Below are 20,995 nucleotides of genomic sequence, written 5' to 3' on the forward strand. Positions count from 1 at the left end.
TGTGGTGGAAAAATAGTAATTTTAAGGATGAAGTTGTTGAATATAGAATGACAGCTAACTTACTTTGGTGCTACCTCCTCTCCAAAGTGTTGCAAACTTTGCACTAAAGAAGGCTGCAGGTGACTACATGGGAGCGTCTGATGCAATCAAGTTTGTAAAAAGTATTTTTTATGTTGATGGTGACAATTTAAAGTCAGTAGCAACCAAGAAGGAAGCTGTCACTCTCATCGAGAAGAGCAAATAATTATGTAAAAGGGGAGGTTTTAATCTTCATAAGTTCTTGTCAAACTACAAAGATGTAGTAGCTGCAACTTCTCATGAGAGGGCAGAGGGAGTTAAAAATCTTGACTCTTGTAAAAATGAAGACACAGTGCCTATAGAGAGAACTCTGGGAGTTGAATGGTATATAGAATGATAAGTTTCAATTCAGGATAAAGCTGAAAGACAGGCCACTCACTAGGAGAGGTATCCTGTCAACTGTAAGCTCCATATATGACCCATTAGGTTTAGTGTCACCTCTCATACTCAGAGGAAAACAAATATTACAGGAATTGTAAAAAAATTATGTTGATTGGGATGATAGTGTTCAACCTAAATGGATAAAGTGGAGAACTGAATTGTATAAACTAAAAACTTTGATGAAATAGAGTCGAGCTTCATCACTTCTCTGATGCTTGCCAAGAGGGATATGGCCAGTGCTTATATATTAGGTTAATTAGCAAGACTGGCAAAATTCACTGTGCATTGGTAATAGCAAAGTCAAGAGTAACACCCCTGAAAACCATAACAATTCCCAGACTTGAACTAACAGCAGCAGTGGTGTCAGTTAGGAATCACAAACTCCTAAAGGAAGAACTGGACTACAAGAACACTCTAGAAATATTCTGCACAGACAGAAAAGTAGTTCTTGGTTACATTGCAAATGATTCAAAGAGATTTCATGTGTATGTTGCAAATAGAGTACAAGTAATTAGAGACCATAATTCACCAGATCAGTAGAGATTTGTAGAAACTCAGAACAACCCAGCAGATCATGTATCTAGAGGCATGACTGCAGAAGAACTCTGTAGAGGCCAGATCTGGTGGAATGGCCCTGAATTTCTTTGGCAAAATAGTGAACTAGATAACAGTCATAAATTAAAATTATCCTGAAGTGAAGAATGTTGTATGCCATGCTGTATCACAACAGCCACTGAGTATATTGCAAAGATTAAAATATTTTTCTGATTGGTTCAAATTAAAAAGAGCAGTTGCTGTATGCCTAACCTCCTAAAAAAAATTAAAGGAAAAAGTAATGGCAGTGACAAGGCTAAAGAAGGGAAATATGTGCCGGGAAATGTAGCAGAAATTGAAGAAGCAGAAAAGGAAATAAAGCAACTACAAATGAAGGCATTCCAAGCTGAAATAAATGTACTGAAATCAACTGCAAAGTATAAGTCACTAGTTAAAGGGAACCATGGTAAAAGAGTAAAGGTGATAGACAAGACCAGTTCTCATACAAGCTAGATCCTTTCATTGATGAGTATGGTATCTTGAGAGTAGGAGGAAGATTTAGGCTTGCCAATTTAGAAAGTTCATCTAAACACCCAGTGATCCTCCCCAAAGTTTCCCACATAACTAATCTGATAATATGCCACCACCATAAAAGGACAAGTCATCAAGGCAGGGGCGTAACTTTAAATGAAATTAGATCATGTGGATACTGGGTAATTGGAGGATCATCCCTTGTGTCCAAGCATATTTCAAAGTGTTACTTCTTGTAAAGTTAGAGGCTCAACACAAGGACAGAAGATGGCAGACCTGCCCATTGATAGACTATACTCGTTTTCCTGTAAGACGACAGAACCCCTCAAAATAAGCCCCTCCCACACCTTTTCCTGATTGGCAGGTCAGTAAATGAGGTCTAATCCTACCCGTTCCTCCGCTTCTCTCTCTGAGACACACACACACGTGTGTGTGTGTATGTGTATTTACAAATAGGCAAATACACATGCACACACATGCTGCTTGTGGCACATCACATTATACAACATAATGTATGAAACGTAACGACGGTGAATGTGTGTGTGTGTGCGTGTGTCTGTGATAATATGAAGATTCAATTACATCCATGATTATAAGGATAGGATATAAATATACAATAGATGTATATACAGTACATGGTTTATGAAGAAATGTTACACGAAAAGTTTTTTATTTTTGATATTTATTTAGTTGGGAATAAGGAGTGGTGAATGACCTGACACGGCAAAATCCACTGAGACATCTTGGCTATGACAATGCTCTCTCTCACACTCAGTTTGTGTGGATTTGTGTGCTTATGTCTGTGCATGTGTGAGAGAGAGAGAGAGAGAGAGAGAGAATAATGATTATGATAATAATAATAATAATAATGCTAATAACACTAATAATAATAATAATAATAATGCTAATAACAATAATAATAATAATAATAATAATAATAATAATAATAATAATAATAATAATAATAATAATAATAATAATAATAATAATAATAATAATAATAATAATAATAATAATAATAATAATAATAATAATAATAATAATAATAATAATAATAATAATAATAATAATAATAATAATAATAATAATAATAATAATAATAATAATAATAATAATAATAATAATAATAATAATAATAATAATAATAATAATAATAATAATAATAATAATAATAATAATAATAATAATAATAATAATAATAATAATAATAATAATAATAATAATAATAATAATAATAATAATAATAATAATAATAATAATAATAATAATAATAATAATAATAATAATAATAATAATAATAATAATAATAATAATAATAATAATAATAATAATAATAATAATAATAATAATAATAATAATATAATAATAATAATAATAATAATAATATAATAATAATAATAATAATAATATAATAATAATAATAATAATAATAATAATAATAATAATAATAATAATAATAATAATAATAATAATAATAATAATAATAATAATAATAATAATAATAATAATAATAATAATAATAATAATAATAATAATAATAATAATAATAATAATAATAATAATAATATAATAATATAATAATAATAATAATAATAATAATAATAATAATAATAATAATAATAATAATAATAATAATAATAATAATAATAATAATAATGCTAATAATAATAATAATGCTAATAATAATAATAATATAATAATAATAATAATAATAATAATAATAATAATAATAATAATAATGCTAATAACAATAATAATAATGCTAATAACAATAATAATAACAATAATAATAACTTTATTTAATCTACCGTGGTAACTTATCTTACATGTGATATTCAAGTATATATATATATATATATATATATATATATATATATATATATATATATATATATATATATATTATGATATACAACATAAAATACATAATTCAATTACATCATATATACACACACACACACAGAGAGAGAGTTACTCCTCTTCACTACTGGTATCATCCAAGTTAACAATAAAACGTTCAATGAAATGATTTACCACCATGTCAGTCTCCACAAATTCGCTTTCTATTTTCAATGTGTGCGCCATACACTTTTGCCAGTTTGCTGCAGTAATTTGATCGATGGCCTCCTTGCATAATTGTTCTACTTTACTAATTTTTTTATCATCGTTCGAGTTTCTCATGCGAATGTAATGTTTAACTTGTGACCACACCAGTTCAATTGGGTTCAACTGGCAGTGGTATGGAGGCAATCTAACAATTTTGTTTCCATGCAATTCAGCAACAGTGTCTGTAGCATACATTTGTTTTTCTTTGTTACGTTTTACTACTTTCAACAGCTCCACTTTTGTGTGTTCCTGCTGGTGGGGAATATTGTTGTCTTCCAGCCATTGAATTATTTCCATTCTCTAGGAAGACATTGTTGGCACTTTATTCACCATCTTGTTATGGTATGATGCATTGTCCATCACTATCAATGAGCGGGGTGGGATGTTTGAGAGTAATTGGTTTTTAAACCATTCTAGGAATTTTTCATGATTCATGGAATCATGATAGTCTCCCTTATTTCAATTTTTTTTATCTGAATAATAATATAACCCGTTTGGTACAAAACTATCCATTCCACCGGCATGGACAATTATAAATCTTGCCCCTCTGCCAGTTTTCAATTTTGGGCCTAAGTTACCATCTGGTGTTGTCCAACACTTAGAGATACACTCATTTTGATTGACCCACGTCTCATCGAGGTAAATCTCGGGTCGTGGATTTTCTGATAATCTGTTTTGCTTCATGGTTCGCAAATATTTGCACCGTGCGAAAACAATGTCATCTCTCTCCATTATTATTTTCCTGCCGCTTTCTACTTTTTATAAGAAAACCATTCTTTTTATTACTTTATAAAGTGATGTTAGGGAACCCTCAAAATTTACTGGGGCTTCCTTTACTTTTGTCAAGATATTTTTGAAAGTAGGGATTTCACCTTTTTCGTAAAATGTAAGAATGATGCGTCGGATACACGCCTCATCAAACGAGTCCACACTGTCCAGCACAGGTGAGCCTCTGTTTCTCTTCTTTCGTTGTGAGTGCAGGCCACCCTCTTTCATTTCTTTCTTGAAGCGTGCCAGAGATCTTACAGACACTCCCGTAGCCTTTGAAGCTATGATCTCTAATTCCGTTTCCGTCTTGGTGGTAAAAACCTAATTTCGGAAGAAGTCCAGGACACGCAGCGCCATAGCCTTCTCGCCGCTGCTGTATGGCTGACCGTTCCTTCCAGTCTGTGTCCCCTCTGCCATTGCAGCCACAGTAACAGCGGGAAACCACAGCTTCTGTTAAAATAAAATAAGTGATTAATTACTTTCTTGTTTGGGTTCTATTTTTCATAAGAATATTCATATCATTAGTATTGTAATAAAAACATTTGTAAACTTGTGCCTGTAAACTTACCCTAAAATAAAAAACAGTTGGTGTAGATAAAAGCTCAGCTCACAACATTAGTACCGGAGGATGGAAAAACTCTGACCTCTCTGCAGGACTCTTGTTGAAACTATGGGCGAGGTCCCTCATGCCACACTTTTATAAAGTGACCTGACCTGACCTGACACATGTACAGTGGCAATGTTGCCATTTTTTCACAGACAGTGCACACACACACACACACACACACACACACACACACACACACACACACACACACGCACGCACGCACGCACACACAAATGCATCCTTGCACGCACGCACCCTCACGTTCACACACACACACACACACACACACACACACACACACACAGTCTCTCTCTCTCACAGACATAAGTACACAAATCCACAAAGAGAGAGAGAGAGAGAGAGAGAGAGAGAGAGAGAGAGAGAGAGAGAGCAATGTCTTAGCCAAGATGTCTCGGGGGATTTTGCCGTGTCAGGTCACTCACCACTCCTTATTCCCAACTAAATGAATATCAAAAATAGATAAACAAAACTTCGTGTAACATTTCTTCATAAACCACGTACTGTACATACATATATCTATGATAAATTCATATTATATCCTTTCCTTATATGAGAATGTAATTTTCTCTCTCTCTCTCTCTCTCTCTCTCTCTTACACACAGACAAGGAGAGAGAGAGAGAGAGTTGTCTCAGCCTAGGTGTCTCAGGGGAATTCACCGTGTCAGGTCACTCACCACTCCTTATTCCCAACAAAATGAATATCAAAAAATAATAATTATTCGTGTAACGTTTCTTCATAAACCATGTACTGTATATACATATATCTATTGTATATTTATATCCTATCCTTATAATCATGAGGATGTAATTGAATCTTCATATTATCACAGACACACACACACACACATTCACCGACGTTACGTTTCATACATTATGTTGTGTGTGTGTGTGTGTCTCAGAGAGAGAAGTGGAGGAAGGGGTAGGATTAGACCTCATTTACTGACCTGCCAATCAGGAAAAGGTGTGGGAGGGGCTTATTTTGGGGGCTTCTCTGTAGTCTTACTGGAAAACGAGTATAGTACCATCACCTCCATTTACATACTCTGCAGTGGATTTCTTTGGCTCATTCTATATAAAAGAGAGTCATAAAGAACTTAAGAGGTATGGAGTGCTCTTCACCTGTATAGCATGTAGGGCAGTGCATATAGAAACGGCCAACAGCCTGGATACAAGTTCCTTCCTTAGTGCATATCGTCATTTTGTAGGATGAAGAGGGCTTGTTAGACAGTTGAGATGTGACCAAGGAACTAACTTTGTAGGGGCTAAATCAGAATATGAGAAGAACATGCAGAAATTGATAATGATAAAATTAGACAAGAACTTATGAAAGACCAGTGTGACTGGGTTGTATTTAACGCTTATGTCCTGGCAATCATATATGAACGATTGCATCAGTGCGTCCATAACGACGGCGATCGTTCCCTTAATCAAGAATTCTCGCACCTCTTGTTTGAGCTCAACGCGCGGTTTCTTGAGTCAGGTGGCGAGTGGAAGTATCTGGCTTCTTTTTCCACCCGTAGTGTTGTCACTAGCTCTGTATATTTAGGGGTAATGAAGCTATTCTTCCATTCTGAGTCTCAAGCTGTTTTTGGGATTGGTGATCTCCTGAAAACTTCTCGTCCAGGGGCCCATCTCTCAGGGTTAGCATTTGAAGCATATCCACATGACAGTCGCTTGTGTGTTGTACACACTATAAAATATTATCTTCATAGAACTAAGCCCATCCGAGGCGAGCTTATTGGCTTTTTCATGACTACACGTCCTCCAGTACGGTTGGCTTCTCGGGACACTTCGCGTCGTTGGGTGAGGGATGTGATGGGAGCAGCTGGCATTGACCTTACTGTTTTTTCTCCCCATTCTACTAGGTCAGCATCATCATCCAGCAAGGCAGCCCTTAGTGTTGCCTTTGTCAACGATTATCTCCACTATTGGTTGGGCCAGGGTGTCTACATTTACACGCCACTACCACAAGCCTCTCATTCAACATGGATAGTTTGCGAGGGCCGTTTTGCCCTAGGGAGTCTGCCTTACTCCCAGGCTTGGGGTTACATATGGGGATCCTTGGGCTTCTTTTTGGTTTAGGGATGAATGTCTTTACCTAATGTCTTTACCTATTTCCGTGGGACTGTTCCACTATTCTAACTGATGTGTGTTATTGGGTTTCTTTCCTTTCCCCTATGGGACTTTATGATACTATTAAATATTGTGTTGTGTTTCCAACATATGTTGTGTCTTACTGGTGTGTACCTTTTGTATTGCATATTGTTGGTATCTTCTGCCATATACTGTTGTGTCTCACTTGACTAAGTCTAGTTCCTGTCTTATGTATTGTGTTTGTCTGTTACTGTTGTGACTTACTGTTGGAATTCTGAAATAGTTTCTGCTTTCCTATTGTTCTTATGTGTTTTGTTTTCCATAGTTCTAGTTTCTAGCCCTTTCTAATCTCCGAGTGCTCTTTATAGGTTTGAGGAACCTCTCTAAAGCTCTCATTGGTACCACTGTGACGTCAGTTAAATATCGTGACGTGAAATTGTAAGATTAAACGAGTACTTACCAAGTACGAAGTTCGATCGCAATTTCACGAACATTTAACCCCTTCGCGCCGGATGTTAAAAAAGCCCGCCTGTATGATATATGGCTGGTAGTGCCGCGCTCCCGAGCGGAAACTCGTGCAAGCTTGTCATACTTGTCGTCTTTGTGTATTATGCTGCTATTTTTTAATCACTATATCGCCTTCGAAGAGGAAAGTGGACGCTTCTCTCTTCGGAGAAAAAGAGAGAGAGAGAGAGAGAGTGTGACATTTGCTAATATTTTAGACACAAGCGGACGACGTAGCTTATCTTTCGAGAGGAAGAGGGGAGGGAGGGAGGGAGAGAGAGAGAGAGAGAGAGAGAGAGAGAGAGAGAGAGAGAGAGAGAGAGAGAGAGAGAGAGAGAGAGAGAGAGAGATTAGAAAATTTGTTGTGTGTTTGTGTGTTTGTGTGTGTGTGTTTTCACGAATGTTACAAGGCGGGACGCATGTAACTTATCTTTCGAGAGAGAGAGAGAGAGAGAGAGAGAGAGAGAGAGAGAGAGAGAAATGGGAACAGTCTATGCCATTGGGTAATTTTAGACACAAGGCAGGACACATGTAGCTTATCTTTAGTGATTGGTGGAGACAAGGATGGTGGGAGGAGCACTAGGATTTCAAGTACAGCATACGGCGTGTGTAGTTGGTATCCAACACACTATACGGGACAACTGAACTGAAGAAAGCTCAGAAAAGAAATATGACGTCTACGTAGGCGTCACCGTATTTGCTGCTGGGGCTTCATGACGCCCACATAGGCTTCACCGTATTGAAGGGGTTAACGACGTCACAGTGGTATACAATGTCCTCCCTCCCAGCCCTTTCTGGTCATGGAGCTCACTTCGGGGTCTCGGCCCCTGCAGTTCTTTGTGGCTGCTTCCTCAAACCTACTCTCTCAATGGACTGACGTTGGATAGGTAGCAGGACATCATCTCATTGTATACCACCGTGACGTTAAATGTTCGTGAAATTGCGATCAAACTTCATACTTGGTAAGTACTCGTTTAATCTTACAATTATCATTCATCTAGTGTGAAGAAACATGCTATTGACCTGGCATGTTCTATAATTTAGCTTTGGGCAAATTTCCATCCTTCTTTTCCATTTCCTCATTGTCTTCCTGCTCTGGTGGTGAATAGTTCCAAGAGTAGGCTGGCAGTTTCTCATGTTCTGGTGAGAAGATAAAATTAATCAAAAGTAAAGTCCTGCAGGAAAGAAAGATACTGTTACTGGTACATTCAAATCAATGAAATACAGTGGAACCTCATTATTTGTATACAATCTATTCCAGGAGGGTGTTCAAAGAGTGATTTGTATGAAAAGCTAGTAATTTATTCCAGTAAAAAATAATGGTAATTAGATTAACCAATTAGATTGAACAACCATATGATTGCTAATTTAAATGTTTATGATAATATTTCAAGCATAAAATAAATTAAAACCTTGAAAAAAGTAATATCACTTACATTGCTACCAAATAGAAATAGAACAGCAGTAATATGAAGTACAGGAATTTCTCAGATTATGTGAGGGCTATGTTTCTAAAGTTTAATGTAAAAAATACATAAAGTGAACATGATTACTGAATTAAACTGAAACAATGAGCTTGAAGCACCACATGAAGGGACACTGTGCTGACGGTACACATGGGGAAGACCTGGTGACACCTGGTGGCCACATCATGGAACTAAACCAGCCATGCAACTTGACTTTCTTGACATTATGTTGTTCTAAATAATCTGTGTAATATGAATAAATGATAAGGTTTTTTTTACCTTGTGTTATTCCAAAATCACATTCTAAACACACATAAATCAAGAAATCCCCGTATCTGAATCATAAAACTCAGTAGATCAGGTGGAATGTTCAGTCAGCTACAGAAGGGTGAGAGGAAAATTAGTTGGGGTGGGAGGGAGGGAGCAACAGTGAGGATGGTCATCATGCAACCACTTTGCTTTTACATAAATTAATGTTTTAGAAATGCTGTTACCAGCAAGTTGTTTTTACATTAATCCAAAAGAACAAAAGTTTTCCCACTCGTTCAAAAGGTGACCTGTTTACAACAAGAATGGTCACTCCTTTTGCCTCATTAGACCACCTCTCCCCCACCCACTTTTTTTTTTTTTCCCCAGTATGAACTATATGATTTCACCATACCATACTGAGTTGCTAGGTTCTTTTTTAATTCAGTTGTCATTCTCACTGCTTTCCTTTTAGGTTTGGTTGAATCACTTTTTTTTTTTTTTTTTGTAGGCAGTGATGGCTACAAAAAAAAAACTGCATTATTTTCAATTAATAAAAAGGACAGCAATGATATAACATAAAGCTTTATGGAGCTTGTGAAAATTATGTTTTGTGTATGGAAGCTAGCACAAGGATGTTATGAAGTGATCATGTGACGCAGTTAAGGTGACACTATCTAGATTGCAGGGCAAGATTAATATTTTACATAAAGTTGGATGAATGACAAGTTATAAAATTAGAGAGGTGGACGAATGACAGAATTCCACTGTGCAATAAATCTTTGCTTCTATTGTATGGTGTTCAACATCACATAATTCCTTTGCAAGACAAAAAGGGCTTGAGGCCAGAGAAGTAATGTCAGAAATCATACTGGTTTACAGTGTGCTAACAGAGATTTTACAGTGGGAAAGGAATCCAAATTATCTTTACTTGAACCAGTAAATATACCTAAAACAAGATTCTCTTGCCAATGCTAAATATGCTAGTCCCAACACAGTGTTGTATGTATTTCATAACAGCATACTATAGCTATATATGTGAGGAGAGGAAGTTTACTGAGACCCCAAGAAGACTGACACTGTATAGTTACAATAGAACATTTAAATAGCTTTGTATAGGATAGAGCTTTACATATCTTATGATGGTTGATATGAATATCTTCGAGAATGTAAGGATATCAAATCTGAGGCTTTTTCATTTAAATATCAAACAGATTTTCTGTGGTCCAGATGAAAAGTGTAACCTAATGTTGCATTCTTATTTGGAAATTATGGAGAGATGTCATGGTAACCACTATGTAGCATCCTTGTGTTAATTCAAACTGCTTCAACTGTACACTTGATTTGCACTTATCAAGGATGCTATAAGCTTTAACAATTACCAGTCAGTTGATGGATATTGCTAATACACTTAATTTTTTATCAAATAAATTCCTAATTTCAGCTTTCTTTATTAAAAAGGATATTATTTAAAAATTCTTGTTTAATAAAATAAAAGAATGTTGGTGGTTGTATGTAAATTATCACTTGCTTCATTTGAAAATCTATGTAATGAAGTATAACTTACCACCAATCCTCCAGTTGAGATATGAATACAGGCTGGCTCCACCATCCACCTTGAAGGTTGTTCCAGTGATGAAAGCAGCTCCTGGGCTGAGGAGAAAGCATACTGTGCTTGCCACCTGTGGGAAAAAAGACAGCTAAGTAATTCGCATTTGTATGAGTCCTCCTCTTTAAAAGAAATATAAAATCCAGATTTAACTTTCTCATGGTCTTACTTTCAGAAATGTTTGGTGTACAATTTATCCAGTAAATGACAGAATGCCAAAATGATGAGCCTAATAGTTACAACTGTGGCAATAAATCCAGAAAGTTTTTACTTTCGTACATTATATCAAATCTGAATATTTAATCTTCCTTTTGATTGTTGTATATTCTGTGTGGGAATTTCAACAGGTATTACATAATTAGTGCATTATTGTGATAAGTATACAAATTTGAAAGTCACTTTAAAGGATAATCAAGATTAATCTAATAAAAATCTAAGATTCAGTTATCAAAATTAATGAAATCAAAGTAACAGTGAACGAAAGGTTTGCAGCTTTTGCTTAGGATGTGGTAAGGAAGGATGATCAATGTGCATGACAGTGACAATGAATGACAGTGGACTGAGAGGTACAAGTGACTGATACTAACAGTGCTGAATAGGGACAAAATAGATGTGTGTGTCTGACACTGACAGAGTAATGGCCACAACAATTACACAGCCCTCACTTGAAGCAGCTTTGAAATGAGCATCACTGGATGGTGCTTGTTCTTAGCTTAGGACCACAGTTGCTACTGAAAACTATGTAGTGTACAATCTTTTAATAAATCATGTTTAAACACACACACACACACACACACACACATACACACACACAAATGGGCAAGCCTCTTAATGTGTAGCCCCTGTTCACCTAGGAGTAAATAGGTATGGAATGTAACTCAAGGGGTTGTGGCCTCGCTTTCCCAGTGTGTGTTGTGTGTTGATGTGGTCTCAGTCCTACCCGAAAATCAGTCTAGGAGCTCTGAGCTCGCTCTGTAATGGGGAAGACTGGCTGGGTGACCAGCAGGCGACCGAGGTGAATTACACACACACACACACACACACACACACACACACACACACACACAGAGAGAGAGAGAGAGAGAGAGAGAGAGAGAGAGAGAGAGAGAGAGAGAGAGAGAGAGAGAGAGAGAGAGAGAGAGAGAGAGAGAGAGAGAGAGAGAGAGAGAGAGAGAGAGAGAGAGAGGAGAGGAGAGGAAGGAAGGAAGGAAGGAGAGAGGAGAGAGAGGAGAGAGAGAGAGAGAGAGAGAGAGAGAGGAGAGGAGAGAGAGAGAGAGAGAGAGAGAGAGAGAGAGAGAGAGAGAGAGAGAGAGAGAGAGAGAGAGAGAGAGAGAGAGAGAGAGAGAGAGAGAGAGAGAGAGAGAGAGAGACTATGTTTGCCTCCATGCCGCACTAAGGTATTCACCAGGACCGTCTCCGCAGCGCCCCTGGTTCTAACTACACCATCGTCACACTCCACTCACCACCAAAGACAATTCAAATAAAAGTATGTGCAGTGGTGGAACAAATTTCTAGCCACAGACAAGTGCCCAGATGACCCTAGTGTTGCAGTGTGAGGAGGTCAGAAATTCAAAGTGTTAGTGAACCAGTGGCTTAGTGAAGTGTGTGATAGTAACACAAGTGTACATAGTAGAATAAGTGAATAATTTAAGTGATAATATAAGATATATAGTGACATAAGCGATATGCTGTAGGGATAATTATCACTAAGTAATATAACAATCAGACAGTCGAGTGGACTTTCTGATGGAAGATAACCAAAATACCTACTTTACCAAATTAAAGCCCATTGTAAACATGTTTATATAGTATTAATGAAAAAAGATAGAGAGAAGAGAAGGGAAAGGAAAGGAAAGGAAAGGAAAGGAAAGGAAAGGAGAGAGAGAGAGAGAGAGAGAGAGAGAGAGAGAGAGAGAGAGAGAGAGAGAGAGAGAGAGAGAGAGAGAGAGAGAGAGAGAGAGAGAGAGAGAGAACCTTCATAAAAGTATGCCAAAAGCCTATCCTTTCTTGTCAAATTCAAGGGATTTTCACTCTCTGTGATATCATGTTGCTGATACAAAAATATGTCTTTACCAGCAGTAAGGGCTCTAGCAGAATGTGAAGGGATAGTACTTCAGTAAATGTCAGCAGTCCTTTGCAAACTAACTGACTTCCAGAAGGGCTATAACATAACTCACAAATAGAAAAATATCCAATTGCATCACCCACCTCCTGCGGTGTACCAAGGCGTTTCATGGGAACACCTTCACGTACGTGGTCAAAGATTTTCAAATCTCCATAGTTGCTGGCAGCTGTTGGAGAATAAATATTGCTGCCAGGAGCAACTGCATTAATTCGAACTCCATCTTCAGCCCATTCAACTGACAGAGACTGGAAGCACAGGATAACAATATTTATTCATTGTACAATTATTATGTTACACTTTCTCATCTATGATCAATGACTTGATTGAATCATCAATGCATTAATTTCTTGCTCTATTCCTACTGGAACAATCTCAGAGTACCAATCCTCTTTTAAATCTAACAATACCATAAAATGCTATGCTTTCAGGCTCTCTTCTTTCCTTGCAATCCTTTCAAGTCTTCAACTTATTTAAATTTTTTCTCATTCATCTAATTTAGAATTTGGAGGTTTCTGTTGAATAAGTATATTGTAGATGTCTTACAATATGTAATTAAGGAATGTTGCACCTAATCAGGTATTTGTGAAGCTCAAATGCCAGATGGCTCTACAAGTTTAAGAGACAACAGAGCCATATAGCCTATAGCACCTGTAAGTAACTTAAAGAGGATTGAAAGCACTGTTCAGCTTCTGCCCATTTGTGATGCAGGCAATTTCATTTACAGTGGTACCCATATTAGGGTCCATATCTTTGGTGTAACCACCTAGAACCTGGGTATCAGTGGTGACATGTAGATAACTTTACAGGAAAGTTTCATGACAGTATTTGATGGGATTTAAACCTACATGTGGACGTCTGCCCGATCCCATGCTCACCACCTTATCCACTACGCCACTGCCTCCCTTGTCCTCCCTTATCCTTACTGTGATTTATTTACAGTAATAAAAGCAGTTAGGTGTATAATGTATCAAAGTAACTTTACGCAAGAGTTGGATAATGAGAAAGCTTCACAAGAAAATACAGCATAAGAGAAAACATTTCTCTCCCTTAATCTATTTCCCTGAGAAATTTAAACAAAGTTGGCAAAACTGGCACTCTCAGCTCACCCTTTTTGATGAAATCAAAAGCTTTTCATCTTATCAACTCCTCTCCTCAAACTTGTACCTCTTTTCTCGCTTGATATCTACCACTTCTATTTTCATGCAAACTGCTCTTCAGATCTTTCTAACTGCATGTCATCCCTTCTCTCATGGCCTCACTGCACAAGATTTTCTTCTCTTGTCTGTTCACCTCTCTGATGAAAGAGTTAACCATTATTCATAATCTTTTATTCCTTTTACTCTACCAAACTCTGGAAAACATTGCCTGCCTCTGTATTCCCACTTTCCTATAACTTCAACTCTTTCAAGAGGGAGATTTCAAGACACATATCCTTATTTTTTCTTTATTTCTCTTGATTTCTCTTTTGAAACTGGCACCTTAGTGGGCCTTTTTTTTCATTGTTCTTTTGTTGCCTTTGACTAGTGTTCCTCATACATAGAAAGAATATTACATACTAACAAATAAATAAATAGATAAATAAATAAAAAATAAATAAAATCAAGAGAAATTGTTTAGTAAAATTGAAATAAAAAAAAAAGAGAATAATAACATTGCATCTGAAAACAATGGTAGATGACTGGAATAAACTTCATTTTATTACCACCAGGTCTATAGAGCTTTGAGACATTAGTTGTATTCATCAACCATGATGATAGATGGATATGGTTAGGTAAGTTTAATACAGGGATTACTACATGTAGGCCTACTTGCTTCTTGCAATTTCCATTGGAGGTTCCTTTATTTTCTTATATTCTGAACTTTCTTCCTCATACAGCATTTTTTATTAGCATACCTTCGTGAGATTCTCCACTGCTGCGCGGGCAGCTCCAGTATGGGCCATGAGAGGAAAACCTCGAAACATGTCAGCAATAATATTGATAATCACACCACCATGCTGTGCCATCCACTGTCGATGAGCTATAGGATAAAATTGCCCAACATCAGAATAGATTATGAACATATAAACTACAATTCCCTCTAAAATCAATAATCATAATACAATACACAACATGGTAACTACTATCACCATTAATATAGTGAATTGCAAGATAAACACTTGCAAGGTAATAAAAGTAGATATATAATTTTTTATTCTAAATTATAAAATTATGAATTTGTATGGATTCTGAAATCATGTAGTCAGTTCTGGCAATTGAAAATACAGTAATCCCTGCATAAGTTTGACCAGTTGGGGGAAGGACAATTCAAGCTATCCAAACATCTGAGTTACCCAAGGATTTTTTTTACAATTTGCATACCTGTTATCACTAACAGTTGAAATGGGCTAGGCAATGCATTACATAAATAGGCACTACATACATGGTGCGCACACATACATACGTACACATCCGGCATACAAACACACATACACAGTATCGTTGACTAGTATATTGTGCAAGGTATGTGAAGAAGTAATTAAAGCTAAGTGGAGTGAGTATCTAGAAAGTGAAAACATTCTGAGTGAAAGGCAGTTTGGTTTCAGAAAAGGAAGATTGTGCGTATCCAATTTATTATATTTTTATTCAAGAGTGACTGACATACTACAACATAGAGAGGGATGGGTGGATGCTATTTACCTGGACTTGAGAAAGGCCTTTGATAAAGTGCCACACAATAGACTGATGTGGAAACTAAAGAAAATTGGAGGAGTAAGTGATAAACTAGCAAAATGGATGGAAAATTACTTAGTGGGAAGAGAAATGAGAACAGTGGTGAGAGGAAGGAAGTCCGAGTGGAAGAAGGTAACCAATGGAGTTCCACAAGGGTCAGTGCTTGGTCCCATCATGTTTTTGATTTATGTTAATGATATGCCAGTAGGAATTGACAGTTACATGAATATGTTTGCGGACGATACTAAAATTATGAGGAGAGTAAAGAATGTGGAAGATTGTAACAAGTTACAGGAAGATCTTGATAAAAATATGAGTGGAGTAAAGAGTGGCAGATGGAATTTAATATAAACAAGAGCCATGTTATGAAAATGGGAAGAAGTAGATACAGACCAAACAGGGATTACAGGCTGGGTGATGAGAAGATTGAAGAGACCAATGAGGAGAAAGACTTAGGAGTAACGTGCAAAACACTCTGTCACCGGAGAAACACATTAACAAGATATTTTGGAAAACATATAACATGCTCCAAAATATTGGCCTTGCATTCCACTACCTAGATGAAGGAATGATGAAGAAGATATTATGCACCTTAATAAGACCCCAGGTAGAATATGCAGCTGTGTCTGGTCACCGCATATGAAGAAAAATGTGAAGAAGGTGGTAAGGGTACAGAGGCTGGCAACAAGGATGGTACCAGGACTCAGGAGTTAGACTATGAGGAAAGACTGAGGAAGCTGGGGCTGACCACACTAGAAGAGAGAAGAACAAGAGGAGACATGATAACTATGTATAAATTGGTGAACAAGATTGACATACTGGACAGAGAATTGATAAAGGTGACCGCAAGTAATTACCTCCGAGGACATGGAAAAAAACTAATAAAGGACATCTGTCTAAATGACGTGAGAAAGTACAGTTTCCCGCATCGTAGTATTGATAAGTGGAATAAACTGAGCAGTGATGTCGTTGACGCGGTGTGTGTCAATCAGATGAAAGAGAGATATGACAGGAGTGGACAAGGAGACAGGTCACAGAGAGCTTAGCTCGGGCCCTGTAATACACAAATAGGTAAATACAAATAGGTAAATACACACACAATTAGCACCAGTGGGAGAGAAAGGAGTATCATAGTAACATGTGTCCCACCTCAGACTAATACATGGAGGCTTGATGTATACAAAGAAACTGCCTAAACAAAATGTTAAGGTAGGACAGAAGAGTGCTACGTGTGGGAGATCTAAACTGCAAACATGTAAATTGGGATGTATTGGATGTAAACTTTTATGCTGGATGTTGAGGGGAAAAAATTTTTACAACTGGCAATAGCAAACATTGGATCAATGGGTGAAGGACAAACAAGGTATAGAGGGGAAGAACCATCTGTACTGGATTTGATATTAACAAAAAAGCCAGAGCCTTGCCCAGCCATCAAATATCATAGCCCAATGGAGAAAAGTGATCATGTGGTTTTAGAAATTGAATTAGAGGATCACAAAATTTTGAAATGTAATGAAGGATATGAACAAAAAAGATTGAATTAACAGCAAGACAAATTTTGAAGGGTTAAGAAATTAATTACTTTGGTATTATTAAGTGGGACAAAAACATGCACGGTAAGACAGTCCAAGAGAAGTATCAAATATTTCTAGACATGTATAATAAGGGGATACAGAGAGATGTTCCCAAATACAGAGTCAAAGAGAGCAAACACACATGGTATAATGCCATATGCGCAAGAGCAAAAAAGTGTAATGATGCAGCTTGGAAAAAAAATGAGAAAGCAGCAAAAATGAAGTAAACAGGAAGTATAAAAAGGCACATAATGAATATATAAAAATCAGAAGAGTGGAAGAGATAGGATAGGATAGAGTAAGGAGATGTGAGGAGGAACCCAAGCATTTTGATAAGTATATAAATGGAAAAAATGACAAACAAAGAGACCATTACTAAGTTAATTAAGGAAAATAGAATAAATGAGTGAAATTATGAATGAGAGCTTTAAATCAATATTTAATGAAGAGGGAAATTTCATAGAGCCAAACAACCAAGAGACATAGGAAAGATTAAAAAACATAGTGTAAAAACAGAAAATTACAGCATTACTAAAAATGGTAGAAGTAAAAAAGGCAATGGGGCCAGATGGAGTGTCAGGATGGACACTGAGAATGTAGAGAACTGGTGGAATCAATTTGGAATGTAATCAACAGCTCACTAATGAAAGGGAAAGTACCAAGGGAGTGGAAAAGAGCAAATATAGTCCTGATATACAAAGGAGAAAAAAAGAATGAGCCTCTAAATTTTACAGTGCCCGCAAAGAAAAAGTTCCTACAAAAAACGCAAGTGAAATGTTCCCATACGATTTCAGGTGTACTTTATGTTTGTGGTCCCAGCCATACAATTTGGGGTAGAAGCTTGTGGTAGCGTGAGTCATACCAGCCATCCTCCCTACACTATTCATCAACACCTCAAGCGCCAGTGTGCTCCCAGAGCCTGGTGAGGGAGGGTGTATGTTACCTTGCTCTCTTGTGGCTCAGCACATGAAACTTACATTAACTTTGGAGCCCTACCAAACGACTGCAGCTGATCACAATGGGGTGTAAGAAGCTCAACATGGAGGAAAAGACCTGTGCTCTCACCATATTGTAGGAAGGAATGCTGACGAAACGTGTGGCGGAGGAACTAAGTGTGAACAGACGGTCCATTTACAGGCTGAAAATGGAGGCAGCCAAGCTCGTACCCAACACCATACCACCACAGAAACCAGGCTCTGGGGGCAAGAGGAAGACTACTCCTAAGACTGACTGCATCCTTGAGCGTGAAGTAAAGAAGAATCCATCCATAACAGCAGCAGAGTTAAAAAATAACCACCCTGAGTTGTTAAAAAACGTCGTGATCCGCACCATCCAACATCGTCTCCAAAAGGACCTTAAACCGCCCTGTCACCGTGCCGCCAAGAAACCTCTACCCATGGAAAGTATGATGAAGAAAAGGATTGCATTTGCAAAGAAATACAAGGACTGGACACCAGAGCAGTGGAAAAATCTGGAGTGATGAGAGCACCTTACAACGCATCAGGGTGGGCTCCAAAGTGGTAAGGAGACCCAATGATGTGTCCCGGTACGACCAATGGTACACGATTAAGACTATGAAACACCCGGATAGTGTTATGGTGTGGGGGTGGTTTAGTGGTGCAAAAGGCAGGGGTGGACTGTATTTTCTCACCAAAAATGTTACAATGAAGGCAAATAAATACAATGAGATGCTGAGGGAACATTTGCTTGTTATGTGGGATATTCATGAGTGTGAATTTTTTTACTTTCTATCAAATAACATATGACAACCATTATAAGAAAATTTTTTCAAAAAATAACAGCAATGTTGGACGCACCTTCCTGACACATGAGGAAAGTACCATTAAGGTTTGTATCAATCACAGCATTCCATCCTTTTAAAGTCATGTCACTCACTCCACATGGGAACTGACCGCCACCATTGTTCACCAGGAAATCCAGCTTGCCCATCTCATTTACTGTGAAGGAAATCAGGTCTCTGAAATTGACACAACAAATCAATATAATAAAACATAACTTATCTACAAATCAGTCCTAAATTTGAGGTATACAATGCAAAAAGAAAATTACAGAAAAACAAGTAAATCACTAAGAAAGTTCAGACAGGTAAAGCTGGCCATTACAAATAAGAGTACATTTTCATAAATACAAATCTGCTCACTCAAACATTACCTTCTGCAACTTCACACCTGCAAAAATCTAGGAATAAGTACTGATATATATATATATATATATATATATATATATATATATATATATATATATATATATATATATATATATATATATATATATATATATATATATATATATATATATATATATATATATATACAGGCAACCCCCATTTAACAAAGGTTCACACAACGAAATTTCGCTACAACGAAGGTTTCGTTTTACTACCATCTGCTCGTTTAACGAACACCAAACTTGCTTTAACAAAGTTTTATCCAGGTATTTTTTTTTCCAAATTTGAAAGCCCCACCGTATCATGCAAGCTGACAGGCTTTTGAATACACCAGGAGCTACTGGTACTAAGGCCTGCCTCAGGAGAAATCCTGAGACACCTGTAGAATAAAGATCAACATCAAGCCTCTCATGGACAATACAGGCACTGCCGATACAAAGGCCTGACTCAGAAGAAATTCTGTCAACTGTAGCATCAAGATCAAGATCAAGATCACACACACCACTCACTCCCAAGTCAAAACATAACAGTGTCACCAGCAGCTCATCTTCCCTAGTTCAACTTACCACTAAAACGCCCTGCAATGTGGCCTAACGTTCCTAAGAAGACCAGGAAGTGTGTTACTTTTGAAATGAAGCTGGGTATTATTCACAGACAAGAGAGAGGCCAGAAAACTAATAACATTTCTTGCCACCATCTTGACTCCATCTACTGTCTACTATTTTCAAGTCAGCAGACTATTAAGAAGGCTGGTGAGACCGTATCTTCCTTGAAAGCTAAAAGAACCACCTGAACTCGTGACTCTACGATGGATAAAATGGAAAGCCTTGTGGAAATGTGGTACATAAGTTTTGTATGCGGTACCATGTTGCGCCCTTTGTTTATATTCCACAGGTTGTGCTGGTTAGTGTATTTCCCGTTTCACTCTCCCTCCCTTCATAAAGTTAAGATCATCAACATTATAAATATAGTTACGTACATACATACATTAGTGTACATTATAATGACTTAAATTAAACTACCTAAATGTTTAACTTCATAATCTTTGCTTTCATTAAGCCTTTTACTGTACTATGATGCACTCTCGCTTTGCTTACTCTCAATGAAAGTTCAAATCAGGGGTTAAACTTGTTATAATCAGTTCGCTTAACAAAGTTTCGCTTAATGAAGTGTTTTAGGAACGTAACCCTTTCGTTAAGCGGGGCTTGCTTGTATATATATACAGTAAAGTCCCGGGTTACGTCAAACTCATAGTTACGTCTGTCCACTATAAGGCAATTTAAGATTAAAAAAATTGAAAATTTATAAATCGTAAAGCGCGGGATTTATTGTTATTGTTGGTGGTTACCCGTCACACCGCCCGCCTCACGCTTAAATACAATAACACCCTGCCTCAGTTCCACCACACCATCGCCCCTGGCAAGAGTGTTATCCTACTTCTGCGTTTACTGA

General features: G+C 37.0%; 1 protein-coding gene across 9 annotated transcripts in view; it reads right to left on the reverse strand.

The window, feature by feature from the left end:
- Positions 1–8,583: 8,583 nt before the first annotated feature.
- Positions 8,584–20,995, reverse strand: part of LOC123518117 (peroxisomal trans-2-enoyl-CoA reductase-like) — a 52,341-nt gene continuing 39,929 nt past the window's right edge. For 4 of the 9 annotated variants that reach the window (XM_045278747.1, XM_045278748.1, XM_045278746.1 and 1 more), the window contains exons 3-7: positions 19,173–19,313; positions 14,965–15,089; positions 13,154–13,315; positions 10,904–11,018; positions 9,089–9,333 (exon numbers count right to left, since the gene is read on the reverse strand). In XM_045278747.1, coding sequence (XP_045134682.1) covers positions 9,182–9,333; positions 10,904–11,018; positions 13,154–13,315; positions 14,965–15,089; positions 19,173–19,313 — 695 coding nt within the window. In that variant the 3' untranslated portion in view covers positions 9,089–9,181. Of the gene's footprint in view, positions 8,765–9,088; positions 9,334–10,903; positions 11,019–13,153; positions 13,316–14,964; positions 15,090–19,172; positions 19,334–20,995 lie in introns of those variants that run through there. The other 5 variants (XM_045278743.1, XM_045278742.1, XM_045278740.1 and 2 more) reach the window with 2 other exon arrangements.

The sequence above is a fragment of the Portunus trituberculatus genome, chromosome 43, assembly GCF_017591435.1.
Source record: "Portunus trituberculatus isolate SZX2019 chromosome 43, ASM1759143v1, whole genome shotgun sequence".
NCBI lineage: Eukaryota > Metazoa > Arthropoda > Malacostraca > Decapoda > Portunidae > Portunus > Portunus trituberculatus.